The sequence below is a fragment of the Acipenser ruthenus genome, chromosome 5 (assembly GCF_902713425.1).
Source record: "Acipenser ruthenus chromosome 5, fAciRut3.2 maternal haplotype, whole genome shotgun sequence".
Lineage (NCBI taxonomy): Eukaryota > Metazoa > Chordata > Actinopteri > Acipenseriformes > Acipenseridae > Acipenser > Acipenser ruthenus.
This window is the reverse complement of record NC_081193.1, coordinates 43,021,805-43,037,312: the sequence shown is the minus strand read 5'-3', so window position 1 is coordinate 43,037,312 and position 15,508 is coordinate 43,021,805. Positions and strand designations below refer to the sequence as shown.

Sequence of the window (15,508 nt, the reverse complement as noted above, 5' to 3'; positions counted from 1 at the left end):
TGCCTCAAAAGTGACTGGTCAGAAAATTATTGCAGAAGCAGTACAAGTAGTAATAAAACCAAATACAAATACTCTCTCGGCAAAAAAAACAAAAAAACAACTCTAAACTAAATTATGTTAGTATAAAATAATAATATAAAAAAATAAATAAGTAAATATTATTATTATTATTATTTGTTTATTTAGCAGACGCCTTTATCCAAGGCGACTTACAGAGACAAGGGTGTGTGAACTATGCATCAGCTGCAGAGTCACTTACAATTACGTCTCACCCGAAAGACGGAACACAAGGAGGTGAAGTGACTTGCTCAGGGTCACACAGTGAGTCAGTGGCTGAGGTGGGATTTGAACCGGGGACCTCCTGGTTACAAGCCCTTTTCTTTAACCACTGGACCACACAGCCTCCTATGTATTTAGTGTTGCTAGGTTAAACCCCTGCTTAAAAAAAGTAATTTGGATCTCTGGTGGAGTGTCCCGCCCCTTTGTTTATTATTTATTTATATTATGATTTTTATATGTTTTATATTACGGCGAAGCGCCACATATTTGTTATTGTTTTATATTTATATTTTAAAAACCTCGTGAGGATGCGTGACTGATCAGCTACTGATTTATTTAACTAGCTGACAGTCGTTAATCCTTACTAAACTCGTGCAGACTATGGTCGAGGGGTAATAAGATAATTAACAGCTAGTTAACCGCTCGGCCAGAATATAAAAGCCTGCAGCTGTCCGCGCTCAGGGGGAGAGTGTCAGAGGCGAGACGTGTTTTGTGGAGAGAGAAAGAGAAAAACAATTGCTATATATGAATATAAGAACATAAGAACATAAGAAAGTTTACAAACTAGAGGAGGCCATTCGGCCCATCTTGCTCGTTTGGTTGTTAGTAGCTTATTGATCCCAGAATCTCATCAAGCAGCTTCTTGAAGGATCCCAGGGTCTCAGCTTCAACAACATTACTGGGGAGTTGGTTCCAGACCCTCCCAATTCTCTGTGTAAAAAAGTGCCTCCTATTTTCTGTTCTGAATGCCCCTTTATCTAATCTCCATTTATGACCCCTGGTCCTTTTTTCTTTTTTCAAGTCAAAGAAGTCCCCCGGGTTGACATTGTCTATACCTTTTAGGATTTTGAATGTTTGAATCAGATCGCCGCGTAGTCTTCTTTGTTCAAGGCTGAATAGATTCAATTCTTTTAGCCTGTCTGCATACGACATGCCTTTTAAACCCGGGATAATTCTGGTCGCTCTTCTTTGCACTCTTTCTAGAGCAGCAATATCCTTTTTGTAACGAGGTGACCAGAACTGAACACAATATTCTAGGTGAGGTCTTACTAATGCATTGTAGAGTTTTAACATTACTTCCCTTGATTTAAATTCAACACTTCTCACAATATATCCAAGCATCTTGTTAGCCTTTTTTATAGCTTCCCCACATTGTCTAGTTGAAGACATTTCTGAGTCAACATAAACTCCTAGGTCTTTTTCATAGTTCCCTTCATATACTTGTTTCTGTTATTGTTTGTTTATTTGTTTGCCCTTTTCTTTCCTGGTCCGGTTCCTGGAGACATTGAGAAAGTTGTTGCCAATCAATTACTCAATTTTTTTAGCTTGTAATGCTATATTGAAGACTTTTTTTTATATACACAAGCCTTTTTATTATAGTCTTTTTATTGTTGATATCCATTATTACTTTTTGTTTTTTAATATACATGATTGGAAATGTATTTACTTTTATTTAAAGTAGTCTTTTTGTTAGTCTTTTTTATGCTATTTTAATGTTTTATTATGCTGTGTGTATTATGTTTTCTGTAAAGCACCTTGGGGTCTATGACATAAGGTGCTATATAAATGAAATTAAATAAATAAATAAAATGATCCAATGAACATAAGAGGGTGAGACAGCTTGCTTGCATCCATCCAGACAATATCAGGCGTCTAGCCAGAAGAGTTGCAAAGGCCACGGTGTCTGACTGCAGATCGTGACCAATGCAATAGATTTCGAATGTTAGCCGACCAATATAGTAAAATTGAAAGTTAGGTAAAACCATACCGCACATTGGTTTTATTCTTTGGAGAATTTTTTTGTGGATTCTGGGAGATTTCTTGTTCCAGATAAATGAAGAAACTGTTCAATCTAGGGTGTTGAAAAAACGTTTTGGTAATAAAAACAGGAATACATTTAAAAAGGTAGAGTAACTTAGGGTGTGTGTTCATCTTGACAGAGTTAATGTGACCTGCTAGGGAAATGGGTAGAATGGACCAATGAAGAAAGTCTTGTTTAATGCGTTCTACTAGGGCAGTAAAGTTAAATTTAAAAAGCTTGTTGTACGAGCATGTAACTGAGATTCCCAGACAGGTGAAACAATTGGATGCAATTCTGAAAGGGAAATCATCAAGGGGACAATAGGGAAGTGTTCACGCTTGTGTAGGTTGAGTTTATATCCAGAAAACCAGCTAAATTGCTCTAATACAGCTAAGGCATGGGGACGAGAGGAGATAGGATCAGAAATATATAAAAGAAGGTCATCAACAAAGAGATACCTTCTGCTCTCGACTCCCCCGAATTACTCCCCATACATCCTGATTTTCACGTAGGGATATCGAAAGAGGTTCAGCAGGCAATTGCAAAAAGGAGGGGAGAGAGAGGGCAACACTTGTCTTGTACCCTGGTAGAGAGGGAAATATTTACATTGCATGTTATTTGTGCAAACCGTGGCTGAGGAGGAGTTATATGAAATAAATTTGGGACCAAAGCCAAACCGATGTAGAGCAGCAAATAGGTAATCCCACTCGACACAGTCAAAAGCCTTTTCCACATCAAATGAAACAATAACCTCAGGCAAGGGAGAAGGAGTATATATGTTATTGAAGAGACGGCGAAGATTAAAATAAACAAACCCTGTCTGGTCAGAGGAGATTATGGAGAGGATAACTGATTCAAGACGGTGGACTAGGGTCTTAGCAAGAATTTTGTTCTTAGCAAGTCTGCGTTAAGAAGCAATATCAGGTGGTACGATCCACAGTCAGGAGGGTACTTATTCTGTTTCAATAACAGTGCTATAGATGCTTGGTGCAGCATTGGGGGCAGTGACAGAGGAGTAAAAGATTCAGAGAACATAGCACTCAACAAGGGTGATAAACAGGGGCTAAATTTCTTATAAAATTCTATGGGAAACCCATCTGGACCAGGAGATTTACCACTCTGCATTGACCTAATAGCTTGAGTTATTTCATCGGGAGCAAAAGGCTCCTCAAAGTGGGCTTTAGATTCTGTGTCAACAGCCGGAAATTATAGGCAACCAAACAAAGATTCAGTTAAGGAGGGATCTGCAGGAGATTCAGATTTATAAAGGGTAGAATACAATGTTTTAAATTGATTATTGATCTCCTGCTGGTCAGTTGTAGGCAGGCCTGATTGCAAATTCATTTGTGGGATTAAATGTGACGCAGCAGACGGACGTAGATGATGTGCTAAAACTTTGCTTGCCTTGTCACCGTGTTCATACATTGCATGCAATGATCTAATCATTAATTACTCAATGTGTTTAGTGGAGAGAAGGTCCAATTCAATTTGTAAAGTCAAACGTTGTTTGTCGCTGATCTAGCTGTAAAATTAATTCAGTTAATTCTGAGAGCCGTCTTGGTCAGAGTCTGTTGATTTGAGCGCAGTAGGAGATTATTTGTCCACATAAATATGCCTTTAGGGTTTCCCATATAATGTGGTTGAGGATATTGAGTTGGTATCAAGAAAAAGGTCTATTTAGGAAGAAATAAACTGAATAAAGTTATGATCTGAGAGCAAGAGGAGGTCAAGAACGGCAAGGAGCCATCTGGGGGAAAAAACAAGCTCCAAAACCAGAGATGCATGATCTGATATAACTATACCATGGTAAGTACAAGAGTGGACAATGAGAAGCAGTTTATAATCCAGAAAAAAATAATCAATACGAGAGTACGTTTTGATGGACAGGTGAAAAAAACGAATAGTGCCGAGCGGTTGGAAACCCCATATGTGTCAAGAAATGAACGAATAATAAAGGAAGATTATGAAGGAGGTGCTGGATTTGAGGACAAGTGGTCCATCTTAGGATTTAAAGTGCAGTTCATGTGTATGCAGTATACATACAGTGCCTATAGTAAATATTCACCCCCCTTTGGACGTTTTCACAGTTTGTTTTTTTTCCTTTGATTTACACAACTTACTCAACACTTTGAAGAGGCAAGAGGATTTTTATTGTGAAACAATGAAAAATAAAAAATAAAAACTGAAATGTCTTGGTTAGGTAAGTACCTTTCGCAGCAATTACAGCTGTGAGTCTTTTGGGGTAAGTCTCTACCAGGTTTGCACATCTGGATCGTGCAATATTCGCCCATTCTTCTTGGCAAAATTGTTCAAGCTCTGTCAAGTTGGATGGGGATTGTTGGTGGACAGTGATCTTCAAGTCTTGCCACATATTCTCAATCAGATTCAAGTCTTTGGGCTTTGACTGGGCCACTCTAGGACATTCATTGTCCTGCTGAAAGGTGAATCTCCGTCCCAGTCTTAGGTTATTTGCAGAGTGAAGCAGGTTTTCCTCAATGATTTGCCTGTATTTAGCGCCATCCATTTTACACTCTACCCTGACAAGCTTCCCAGTCCTTGCCGATGAAAAGCATCCCCATAGCATGATGCTGCCACCACCATGCTTCACAGTAGGGATGGTGTTACCTGGGTGATGTGCTGTGTTGGGTTTGCGCCAGACATAATGCTTTGGATTTAGGCCAAATAGTTCAATTTTTGTTTCATCGGACCACAGTATCTTTTGCCACATCTTTTCAGAGTCTCCCACATGTCTTTTTGCAAATTCTAAGCAGGATTTTACGTGGGCTTTTTTCAGAAATGGCTTCCTTCTTGCCACTGTTCCATACAGGCCAGATTTGTGGAGTACCTGAGCTATTGTTGACACATGGACAGTTTCTCCCATCTCAGCCATGGAATGCTGTAGGTCTTTCAGAGTTGTCATTGGCCTCTTGCTGGCTTCTCTGACCAATGCCCTTCTTACCCGGCTGCTCAGTTTGGGAGGACGTCCTGCTCTAAGCAGATTCTGGATGGTGCCGTATACCTTCCACTTCTTAATGATAAACTTGACTGTGCTCCAAGGGATATTCAGTGCCTTTGAAATCTTTTAATACCCCTCCCCTGATCTGTGCCTTTCCACAACTTTATCCCAGAGTTGTTTTGAAAGCTCCTTGGTCTTCATGGTATTACCTTTGCTTTGAATGAACTACTCAACTGTGTGACCTTACAGAGACAGGTGTATTTAATCTGAAATCATGTGGACCACTTTTATTGCATACAATGTATTGAGGAGGTATGTCCCTGTCAAACAACATGGGCTTTATTGGGGAATTACTCTGGTTAAAACTGACTCGTTTATAACGTATATACTGGTACTACTTATTACATTGTATGGGGCTGTACTTGTTACATGCAAATCACACAACTCCCATTCATCAATCTTTTTTCAATCTATTTTGTATAGCACCTTTCATAGTGGACCACCATCACAAAGCGCTTTACAAAATACAGTAAAAACCAATGCATAATACATTAAGTACAGTAAAAAAAAAAAAAAGCATAATACATTAAATACAAGGATAGGAAGTGAAAATTCTAAAACATTGTGGATGCGTATGTAGTATAGAATCATGAGTATAAAAAACTTAGCAGTAGCAAAGACACAAACCTTTGTGTAACAAGTCATCGCTATGCATCCCAGGGAATGTAGTTCACATAACTCCCATTCATCAGCAAACGCCTGAAAAGAATGGAGCAACCAAATCAATGACAATAATAAGAAGTTATGTCCCCACAGATCGCATCAGCAAGAGTTGCATCCCGCACTCAGAATTTCCAGTGAAATTATTAATAATAATAATAATAATAATAATAATAATACTAAAAATACAGTACAAATTCAATAATCATGAACAACATTCATTTTTGCAGACAAAAAGGATCTAATGAGTCCACATTTCCAGTCTGTTGCTTCTTGTGGCGTGTCAAAGAACTTATCCACTCCATTGAAAGAAACAAGGGGACGGGCTGAATGCAACAGGCCATATCTCACTTTGCTTTATGAAGAAGGGCCTTTACTTCATTATATGCTGCTCTGCGCTGTACCAGATCTGCACTAAAATCATGGAAAATAAAGAATGTAAAGGAATGTAAACCTCGCTTTCCCTTGCCAAACGCAGAAGCTGCTTTTTAACCTGAAAATGGTGCACTCTCAAAATGAAAGACCTTGGGCGCTCACCCTCTCTCGGTTTTGGAGTCGCCGAGCGGTGTATGCGATCCAGTGCCGGTGGGGAGTACAGGCCATTCTGCCCAAACAATTCGTTAAGAAAGCTGGACATAAACTTGGTTGGTCTTCCTTCCTCCATCCCCTCCAGAACTCCGATACACGCAGGTTGTTTCTCCTACTTCGGTTCTCCAGATCATCAGTCTTTGCACGGAGCTTGTTATTTTCAGAGGAAAGCAAGCTGCAGGTTAATTCAATTGCAGCAAGGCAGGTTTCAAAAGCATTCATGGAATCCTCCACCTCCCCTGCATTCAGACAACGTGGCTTGAATGGGAGCAATTGCTTGCTGTATTTCATTCCAAAGGGTAGCAATCTGGAATGTACACTCGCTATATATATATTATGTAATATATATATATATATATATATATATATATATATATATATATATATATATATATATATATATATATATTACATAATTTGTTTTAAATGTTTTATTATCAGTATCATCATTTCAATTCCTTAATTTTGTCTTCTTGTGAAGTACTGTCATGTTTGTAGTTGGTGTGAGCGCAGTGGAATATGAGCCCCTTTCAGGTGAAATAAAAGAGACCTTGAAAGCATGCAGAGATGAACGGCGGGGTGTATTGCTCTATTGCTGTACACTCCGGTGCAAAGTCGAAGGATGGTTTCGGCTCCATGTATTCATCATTATCATTTTCACTCAATTAAACCTTCTTTCAAAGTTATTGTTTTCAAATCCCTCTGATCACGCATCTTATTTACTTCTGGTTTCTGAATCAAACTTGTATGCTGACATATTTTGTTTGCAATAATAAAAAGCAAGTTATACCAATATTAAATTATGGCACTCCATGCATCATAGATGCACAGGATGTTTGCATGAAATGTGATCGGATAAAAATGTCATCGGACAAACCCCAACCCCCCCCCCCCAACTCCAAAACAAACAGATCAGAGTGCTAACGATGAGGTGCGCTCATGAAAATCAGAATACAAAACAAGGCAATGGAATAACAGCAGTTCTGGAAAGATTGAATAAACCAATCAGTGTGCCTCAAAATACTATCGCGATGACAAGTCACATTTGAAAAGATTTAGTAAACTATTTGAATTTAAATTTGATGATGATGAGTTATCAGGATACAAAACAGTACTGTATCAGTTGTGAATGTATCGCTAGCGGTGCCTAAAAGGTGTTCTTTTAAGCAAAGTTCCTGTTCCTTTAGATGGAGCGTTTTACAATGGTAAAAATCTGTTTCACCACAAGGGTGTTCTCTTAGGAGGTGTTCCTATACGTGGAGACTAATGTATTTTCTTTTCTGATGTATGTCTTGAGACTCAAGTGGTTAATATTAAAAAAATCATAGAAAATGCATGCAAAGGGAGGTGACGAGGGAGAGCGGGAAGGAGAAATATGTTCATAATTGTATGTAGAGGTGTTGTTTTTTGATATGTATAAAAACACAATAAAAATGTGATCACAAAAAAAGAAAATGCATTCACAGTAAGTATACCACATTAAAGGGGAAATCAGTTTATCTTGATTTGCTAACCATTTCTGCCTCCCACTTTCCATGGATTGGCCAGCCCTAACCAAATCGTGATCATTTGCTCTTATTAAAAATCACAACATGGCTTTTGGTACAATGCAAAACAAGGGCTTTTGAGTTTGCACATTGCTTTCCATTTTGGTGCTGTGTTTTGTGGTCTGACAGTTAAAAACACAAACCACAATGGCTACATAATATATGAAAATGACGTTCTTTTCTGTAAAAATAGCTATAAAAACTAATCAGGTAATGCATTATATGTTGCTCTTTATTACCCATCAGTGAATTACCTGCATTCATTTTCATGTTTTTGCTTTTTAATACAGCAAGTAAGCAATGGTGTTACACTTGACGACCTCCCACTCCATATGCAAAACAACATTTTGTGCAAGTTTTCTGATGGCTGGGATATTGTTAACTTTGGTCAAGTGACATCAGCTTTGCACGTGCTCAGCGAAGACCGGCATCTGTGGAAAAAACTTTGCCAGTATCATTTTGCTGAAAAACAAGTAAGCTCTCCATGTCTTTCAGTATGTCGTGTGTGTGTGTGTGTGTGTGTGTGTGTGTGTGTGTGTGTGTTTTAAAATGTGTAATAGTAATGATAGCTCTTTGAACCCATGAGTGCCGCCAAATAGCATAGCAGATGGATTGCTTCTTTAAGAAAAGTTTGCAATTCAAATGTGAAACTGAAGAATTTTCCCTTTTGCAGCACCACCCTGTGAAGCAAAAATAACCTATTTTAAAAAACAGACAACACAGTCAACATGTACAGGTTTCTGTCAAGTGCTGGATCACATAACATCCCAGGTATCCAGAGAAGATCATGTAATAATACACCCCTTTACAAGAAAGAGTTTAAGACCAATGTCAGACAAGTCACAGCTGACATCTGCCACTGTAAAATAATCCATTAGCTAGACAAGAGATTTACCACTAAGATGTTTGTAAGCCATTGAATACCAGTGTCATGTTCTCTGCACCGAAGTGCTTTCTGGAATGTGGGGAATCATGGCATATTATAGAGTGCAACATTCTAAAAATTGTAAGGTTAAACTTATTTTTTCTTTTAGCAGCCTTTTTAACGATAACATTTCATTATATTGAAATCATCCTTATTTTTCAAGGCGAATCAGACGCTGCAGGGCTGTAATCCTCATCAACCACTACTTAACATGTAAAACTTGTAATATTGTAATACATACATGTACATATACATGTACATGTATATACATATGTACTTAGCTAGAATTTGCATGATGCATTTAAAAGTATGACAATTGCTGTACTTACTGTCTTCAGTGTTAAAACTGCTTCTCCATCCATCAGTGTTGATTTCTTATTAAATTATTTAGGAAATGGGGAACAAGATCAAAACAAGATCAAAACAAGATCAAGAGTGGCCTGAAAATATGCTTTATTACTTACACATTACTTCACAGTTAAATATAAGCAATATAATGCAAATTATTATTGCAACAGTCTGAATTGGTCAAATAGCTTGGTCTAGATATAAACTGTTTTGTCTTTGGTCTTTCATTTATGTAATACCTTTTGAAAATATTTGTAGTCCTGCAGGCACTTAATTTTGTCAGAAAAGGGGCATGTGGACTGGAAACTGATGTACTTCACACTTCAAAAATATTACCCAAAGAAGGAACAATATGGTGATACGCTGCAATTCTGCAGACATTGTAGCATTCTCTTTTGGAAGGTAAGTCAAATGAAATACCGTATTTCTGGAACAGCAGTGTCATACTGTATGAGTGCCTTTTTATTCCTAAGTGGTGCTTTTTGCATTCTTACTTTCTTTCTGAAAAAAATGCATTAATAATAGTGGCCAGAATTCTAAAAAGTTATGACAACCTTGCAGCACACTGACAATGTTAATGTCGCTCTGAATTTGATTGCAAGTGTCTAATTACGTTTGAAAAGATGGCATTATGCTCTTCTTATGCCACTGTCCCCTACTTGTCTAGTTGCAGTTTTTTCGACTGTGCTGCATTCCTGCTAGTCTACCATGCCCCTGCCAACTTACTCTGGTTCCCCTTCTATTTTATTACCTCCCAGATTCTGCACTATTACATAAAGCCTCTGATTCTATTTCCTGTTTAAATCTTTAATAGTCACTTTTTTATATAAAAGTATAGATTTCAAAATGACATAGTGTTACTTGCTGTTATGGTTTCTGTGCATGGATGACTAAGCAGTACAAATAAAAAAGAGCATCCCTGCCTCCACTGCAATTTTCCCTGCTGGTCAACCTGCTAACCTATCCTAGAAAACAACTTGCATTTTCAGACCAGCCCTGCCTGTGTAATGTGTGAAAAGTGCATCACACATAGAAGGTGTTTCCAAATGAATAGTTCTCTTTGTAATCTACTCCAGCAGAATTAAATCATGTAACTTTTTTAATAATTCATTTTCCATAAATCCTCCTGTGACAGGACAGCATCACTGGCAAGGTTGTTTCAACCAGGAAGGGAGACTCACACACAGAAGTTGTAGTTTCAAATGCGGTAATGCACACTTTATTTACAAACACTTAAACAAAACACAACATTAAATAGAACACAACACATTAACAAAACTAAATGGCACAAGGGCTAAATAAAAAGGTGTACAAAACACTCACAAACAGACGGGAGGAGACAGCACGGAATAGAGTCCTACATCGGGTCGGTTACCCGCAAATGCGGGTCGGGTTTGGGTCGGAATGTCATCTTTTTCGGGTCTGAATTTGAATCTCCAAAAAACGTTTTCTGTCCTTATAGCGTACTCGTCTGTAACCCCTTTCCCAAATAATGTATTAGAAGGTAAATGTACTGATATTTCCTGCACTAAAGCAGCAGGCAATTAGGGAGGAGTCAGCTGACTAAGTAGTGTTCACGGTTTGTATTGCCGCTTGTTTGATATGTTGCAAGATCCTTTTATCAGGTCTGCTTGGTGATATTAACAATGTCTGTGGACGAGGTGAAACAAAAGATAGCGCAGGGTTTTTATCACATGGTGGATAATAGTGCGAGAGGTAAATCATAAGTGTGGAATTATTTTGGAATCATAGCAAATTAAAATAATGAACATGTGACTGGATTCGTTGCTTTAAACCTGTCATTATGTTTTTGTGAACGACAGCTCCCTTTCAACTGGTTCAGAAGGAATAGACAGGTATTTTATAGTAAAGTAAGTACAGATAGTTAATATACTATGTTATCCAGACCACTAGAGAAAGCTACCACGCTGTATAGCCTATTGTATAAACTCAGTCTGTGGAGAATGGTAGAGATATCTGTGTGTGAATGTGAGAGCGTGAGGGAGTCAGACGGCGCAGGAAGTAGGTAAAGGACGAACACTTGCAGGTTTGGGTCGGGTTGCAGGTCTTATTAAAGGGGTCGGGTCACGGGTAAGATGATGTTGCAGCGGGTTGCGGGTCCAGGTCGGAAGTAGGTCATAATAATCGGACCTGCGTCGGACTCTGGCATGGAACACGAAAAACCTCCACCTCTAACCAACATCAACTCTAATCATTCTATCTAACGAACACCCAGGATCACCCTATTTATACACCTGAGGCTGGAGCCTTAATTAATCATTTATTCAATTCATGGCTTCAGCCACATTCCCACGTGTTTTGACAGGAAGAAATTTAACCCAGTCCCTGCCAACCCATTATTCCCCACACCAACACATACACATGTGCACCGGCAGGGCTTCCACACTGCCACACCTCCTTAAAGGAATTATTTCACACTTGTACATATTTGTACATACACATATGTACACCTGCCACTCAATTATCTGAAACTCTGTATTATCCAAATAAATTCACTAATTTGCAAATAAGTCTGCCTGTAGGTATAGTAAAATCAGGACATGGCTATTGAACATCAGTTTGTAGCATTTAAATTAAATTATTATTTTACATATTAACTGCAACTTTGGTTGTAAAATCCATTGGTCAGATATAGTATGGACTGTAAGATAAGTCTTCCTGCATTCTAAATAAATAGTGTTTTTACATTTTTAACAAATACAGGTAGTGGACAAAAAAATGGAAACACCAATGTAAAGTCACTTAATAGGGCGTTGGGCCACTATGGTATCCTGCTCTGTGGAGTTCTCGGCGGACCGTTTTTGATGAAACTGGCTGCTCACGCCCCAGGTTGAAATTTGCAGTCGGTTGATCTGCAGTTGCTCGCCTGTTTTGCCTTGCACTTCGAATTAATGCACGGATATCACGATCCTGGAGTATGCGCTTCCGCCCACTGTTGCCCTTTGCTGATGATGTCTTTCTCTCGAGTTCCATGCCGACATCACCTTAGACACCGTTGCTCGTGAAACATCAACAATCACCCCCTCTTTCAAAGTCAGTGAGGTCTCCTCTTGCAGCCATGCTAGCCATAGTTGTAGGCAACCAGGCCTATACAGCATTTTTATACATGACCCTAAGCATGCTGGGATGTTATTTGCTTAAATAACGCATGAGCCACACCTGTGTGGAAGCCCTTGCTTTCAATATACTTGGTGTCCCTCATTTACCCAGGTGTTTCCATTTTTTTTGTCCACTACCTGTATATCTGCAACCTTATGGATTACCTGAAAGGACCAAACTCATTTTACCCTCCACCTGCTCTGAATTTGCTTATAATTAATACACATCTTTTACAAGGAATTCTAAAGTACATTTAGGCCTCCATATTTAGAACATACAATTATGGTACTCTAACATTATTAGATATCAGAAATCTGCCCTCCCTTGCTAATCTTTAACCTTTCCTGTTTTCCCTTCATGCTTTCTCCTTTCCTTTCTCTCTGATTTCAAAGGATTGTCATCTTGCTTTATTATTCAAGGTACTTTATCTTTTTTCATCACAGTTGTGTCTGGTTGTCTTAATCTGTTTAGAATTTTGAGAAATGCCATTGTCCTATTACTGTATCTAGTAATGTATTGGATATATATTATACATTTGTGCATTTTATTATATTGTTGTTAAAAAAATGCTGAAAATGCTGAAATTGGATGATGGTAATATTTCGTAACTGGCCTTTATGTCTGGAAAACAAATATGTTTATTTAATCCATGTAGTCACAAGGAAAACTTATCCTTCTAGCACAGGTTCCTAAAGCTACTCATAATGTTCTGTACGATGCCAGTCCTCATCCTTTAAATCAAAATAAGCTTTCCCAGCCTAAATTCTGCCAGTGTCAGAATACTTAATGCACTGTATGGTTTGTATTTAGTGGTTTGACATATAGCTTCAGTCTAAAGCAATACTGTTTTCATGTGTACTGGAATACTTTGTATGTGTTTTCTAACATTTGCACAGATTTATGATGCATTATGTTTCTTTTCTAGGATTCAGGACATCCCTGCACCGCCAATGATCCAGATAACTGCTTTATGCCAGTTTCACCACAGCACTTCATTGACCTTTTTAAGTTTTAGTCCATTCTGTTAACTTTGTTATTCTTGTAGAGAAAGGCAAACTTGTTGGCTGCTTGTTGTGCTTTATGTGCAATATTTTTGTTTCTAAAATAAAAGGGCTCTGTGAAATATAGTGTTGTATTGTGAAGGTAATTGCAAGTTGTAGAAAAGTCAGTGGATCAGTGGGCCCTGTCTATAACACACAGAAACATATTTGTGTGAAGAGTAAATCCATAGCTTTAAAGTGATGTTAAAAGATTTTGGGGGGGTAATTCAGTAATTGGTGAAGGTCAAAGGATAGGCTTTTATTTTGTTTGTAATGAACGCACTTAGACTAAAGCATAGTTTACATATATTTAAAATGTTTACTTTTGTGTATTTTACTGAGTTCTTTAAATCTTACATTAACACAAAGGTGTTATTGTTCATTTACCATTTAAAAAACTAAAACTGCAAATTTACTTTTTTTAATGATATACTTTTGCTAAATCTGCTATGGAACAGAAAGAAAAATCTGAATCCATTATTTATGAAAACTGATTTTGTATCCTTTTGTTAAATATTTTGTAACCTATCTGTATCCACAGATAATACAATGGCAGAAAGCAATGCTTTAACTAGTGATACCATTACAAATAACTAAATGGTAATGATTAAAAGGTTTTGCTTCTGTTTTAATACTTTTGAGGTGTTTTGTTTAATTTGTGTTCCTAATTGTTTTGCTTGAGTCATATCCAATTTATAACCTTTGACATGTTGTGACAAAGGGTCTTTTTATTACTTGGTACACAGTTCTCTCAATAAACTTCCATTAAAGGTGGTAACCCGTGAACATTCGCCATTTCAGTGCCAAATTCTTTTAACCTCTGACCATATTATTTCCCACTCATTTTCAGACAGACTTTACATATATTCTATGATTATCTCATAAAGTTCCATTACAGGCGTTGTCCAGTAGAAATTATTTGTTTCCCTGCAGCATTGTTTTTTAACCTCAGAGCAAAACAACGATACGATCTTTCACATTTCCATTTTACTTCATGTTTACAAACCATTCTAGCTGAGATGACATACGAATTAGATTATGCTACCTGGGATTTCTAGTGTTATATTTTTACTACCCAAGTTTTTGGTTTGATATTTGCTTAGCTCTCCCACACATTCATACCTATTCTGCACATAAGGCACATGGGCTTATATTTGCAAAAATAAAGTATGAGTATTACTCAGCTATGTGACAATCTTGTAACTCATTTGCTTGTTCATTGTTAAAATCCACAAGATTGTGTTTTGAATATTGCAATGGTATCAATAAGGAACCATTGCAATTTATTTACCCTTTGGAAACTTTGCAAAGGTATACAACTTGGTATACAAACCTGAGAAAATGAAGAGATAAGAAAGTGAAAGACTTTGCAGTAAAAAGCTTTCCTTTTCTATTCAGTTATACTAAGAGGTTATTTTTGTTTTTTTATTAACATATTTCATGGAACAGAATGTAAGCAAGTGCATTATTGATTGGAATAGTAGGCTAAATGTCTACTACTTTCAATGGATTTGAATTTGTACCACAACTTTTCTTTCAGTTCAAGATATCTGCAAACTCATCTTTCTAGCTCTAAGGTAAGTTAGTACTGGATTACTGCTTATTACTACAGTATGTAAAGTGTTAGCATGATTTACTTGGCAGATGCTTTTATCCAAGGTGACTTACAGGTGGTACAGAGTTACATTACAAAGTCAATATTTAAATAGTTTACAGTAAGTGTAATTTATACTGCTAAAGTACAATATCAAATAAGATGCAACAGGTTAGGATTCCAACAATTTATATTTACAGTGGCACAGTGGTAGTGCAAGGATAGTGTATCAGCTGAGGATCCAGTAACGTGGTGCTTAGGTCAGGCAAATACAGTAAATAGCACTATGTAACACAATTTTTGTTCCTGGGTAGTAAGTGTTATTTCCTAATTGCTTATGCCTCAAAAGTATAGAAAATGGCTATTATTCCCCACAAACTTTGCTTTTGTGACCAGGACAGTGATATTTTGAAATTTACCTATTTTCAATGAGAAAACGGGCGAATTTGTGTCTTTTCGTTCACATAAAGTCAGAAAAAAACAACATATGAATCCAAATTAACATGTATTTATACTAAAGTAATACAAAAATGACTACAAAAGATTTAGAAGTGAGTAGTTTTTCGAGATTTACGATTATACTGTAAATC

The 15,508-nt window shown here is 37.4% G+C and overlaps 1 protein-coding gene across 2 annotated transcripts in view; it reads left to right on the top strand.

Moving 5' to 3' along the window:
• The window catches only part of LOC117403087 (F-box only protein 25-like), a 32,823-nt gene extending 18,709 nt beyond the window's left edge, over positions 1-14,114 (top strand). Inside the window, exons 8-11 of one of the 2 annotated variants that reach the window (XM_034004997.3) lie at positions 8,182-8,364; positions 9,423-9,566; positions 12,677-12,703; positions 13,210-14,114. In XM_034004997.3, the coding sequence (XP_033860888.1) occupies positions 8,182-8,364; positions 9,423-9,566; positions 12,677-12,703; positions 13,210-13,299 (444 nt within the window). In that variant the 3' untranslated portion in view covers positions 13,300-14,114. The remainder of the gene's footprint in view (positions 1-8,181; positions 8,365-9,422; positions 9,567-12,676; positions 12,704-13,209) is intronic. The other variant, XM_034004998.3, reaches the window with a different exon arrangement.
• Positions 14,115-15,508: the final 1,394 nt, after the last annotated feature.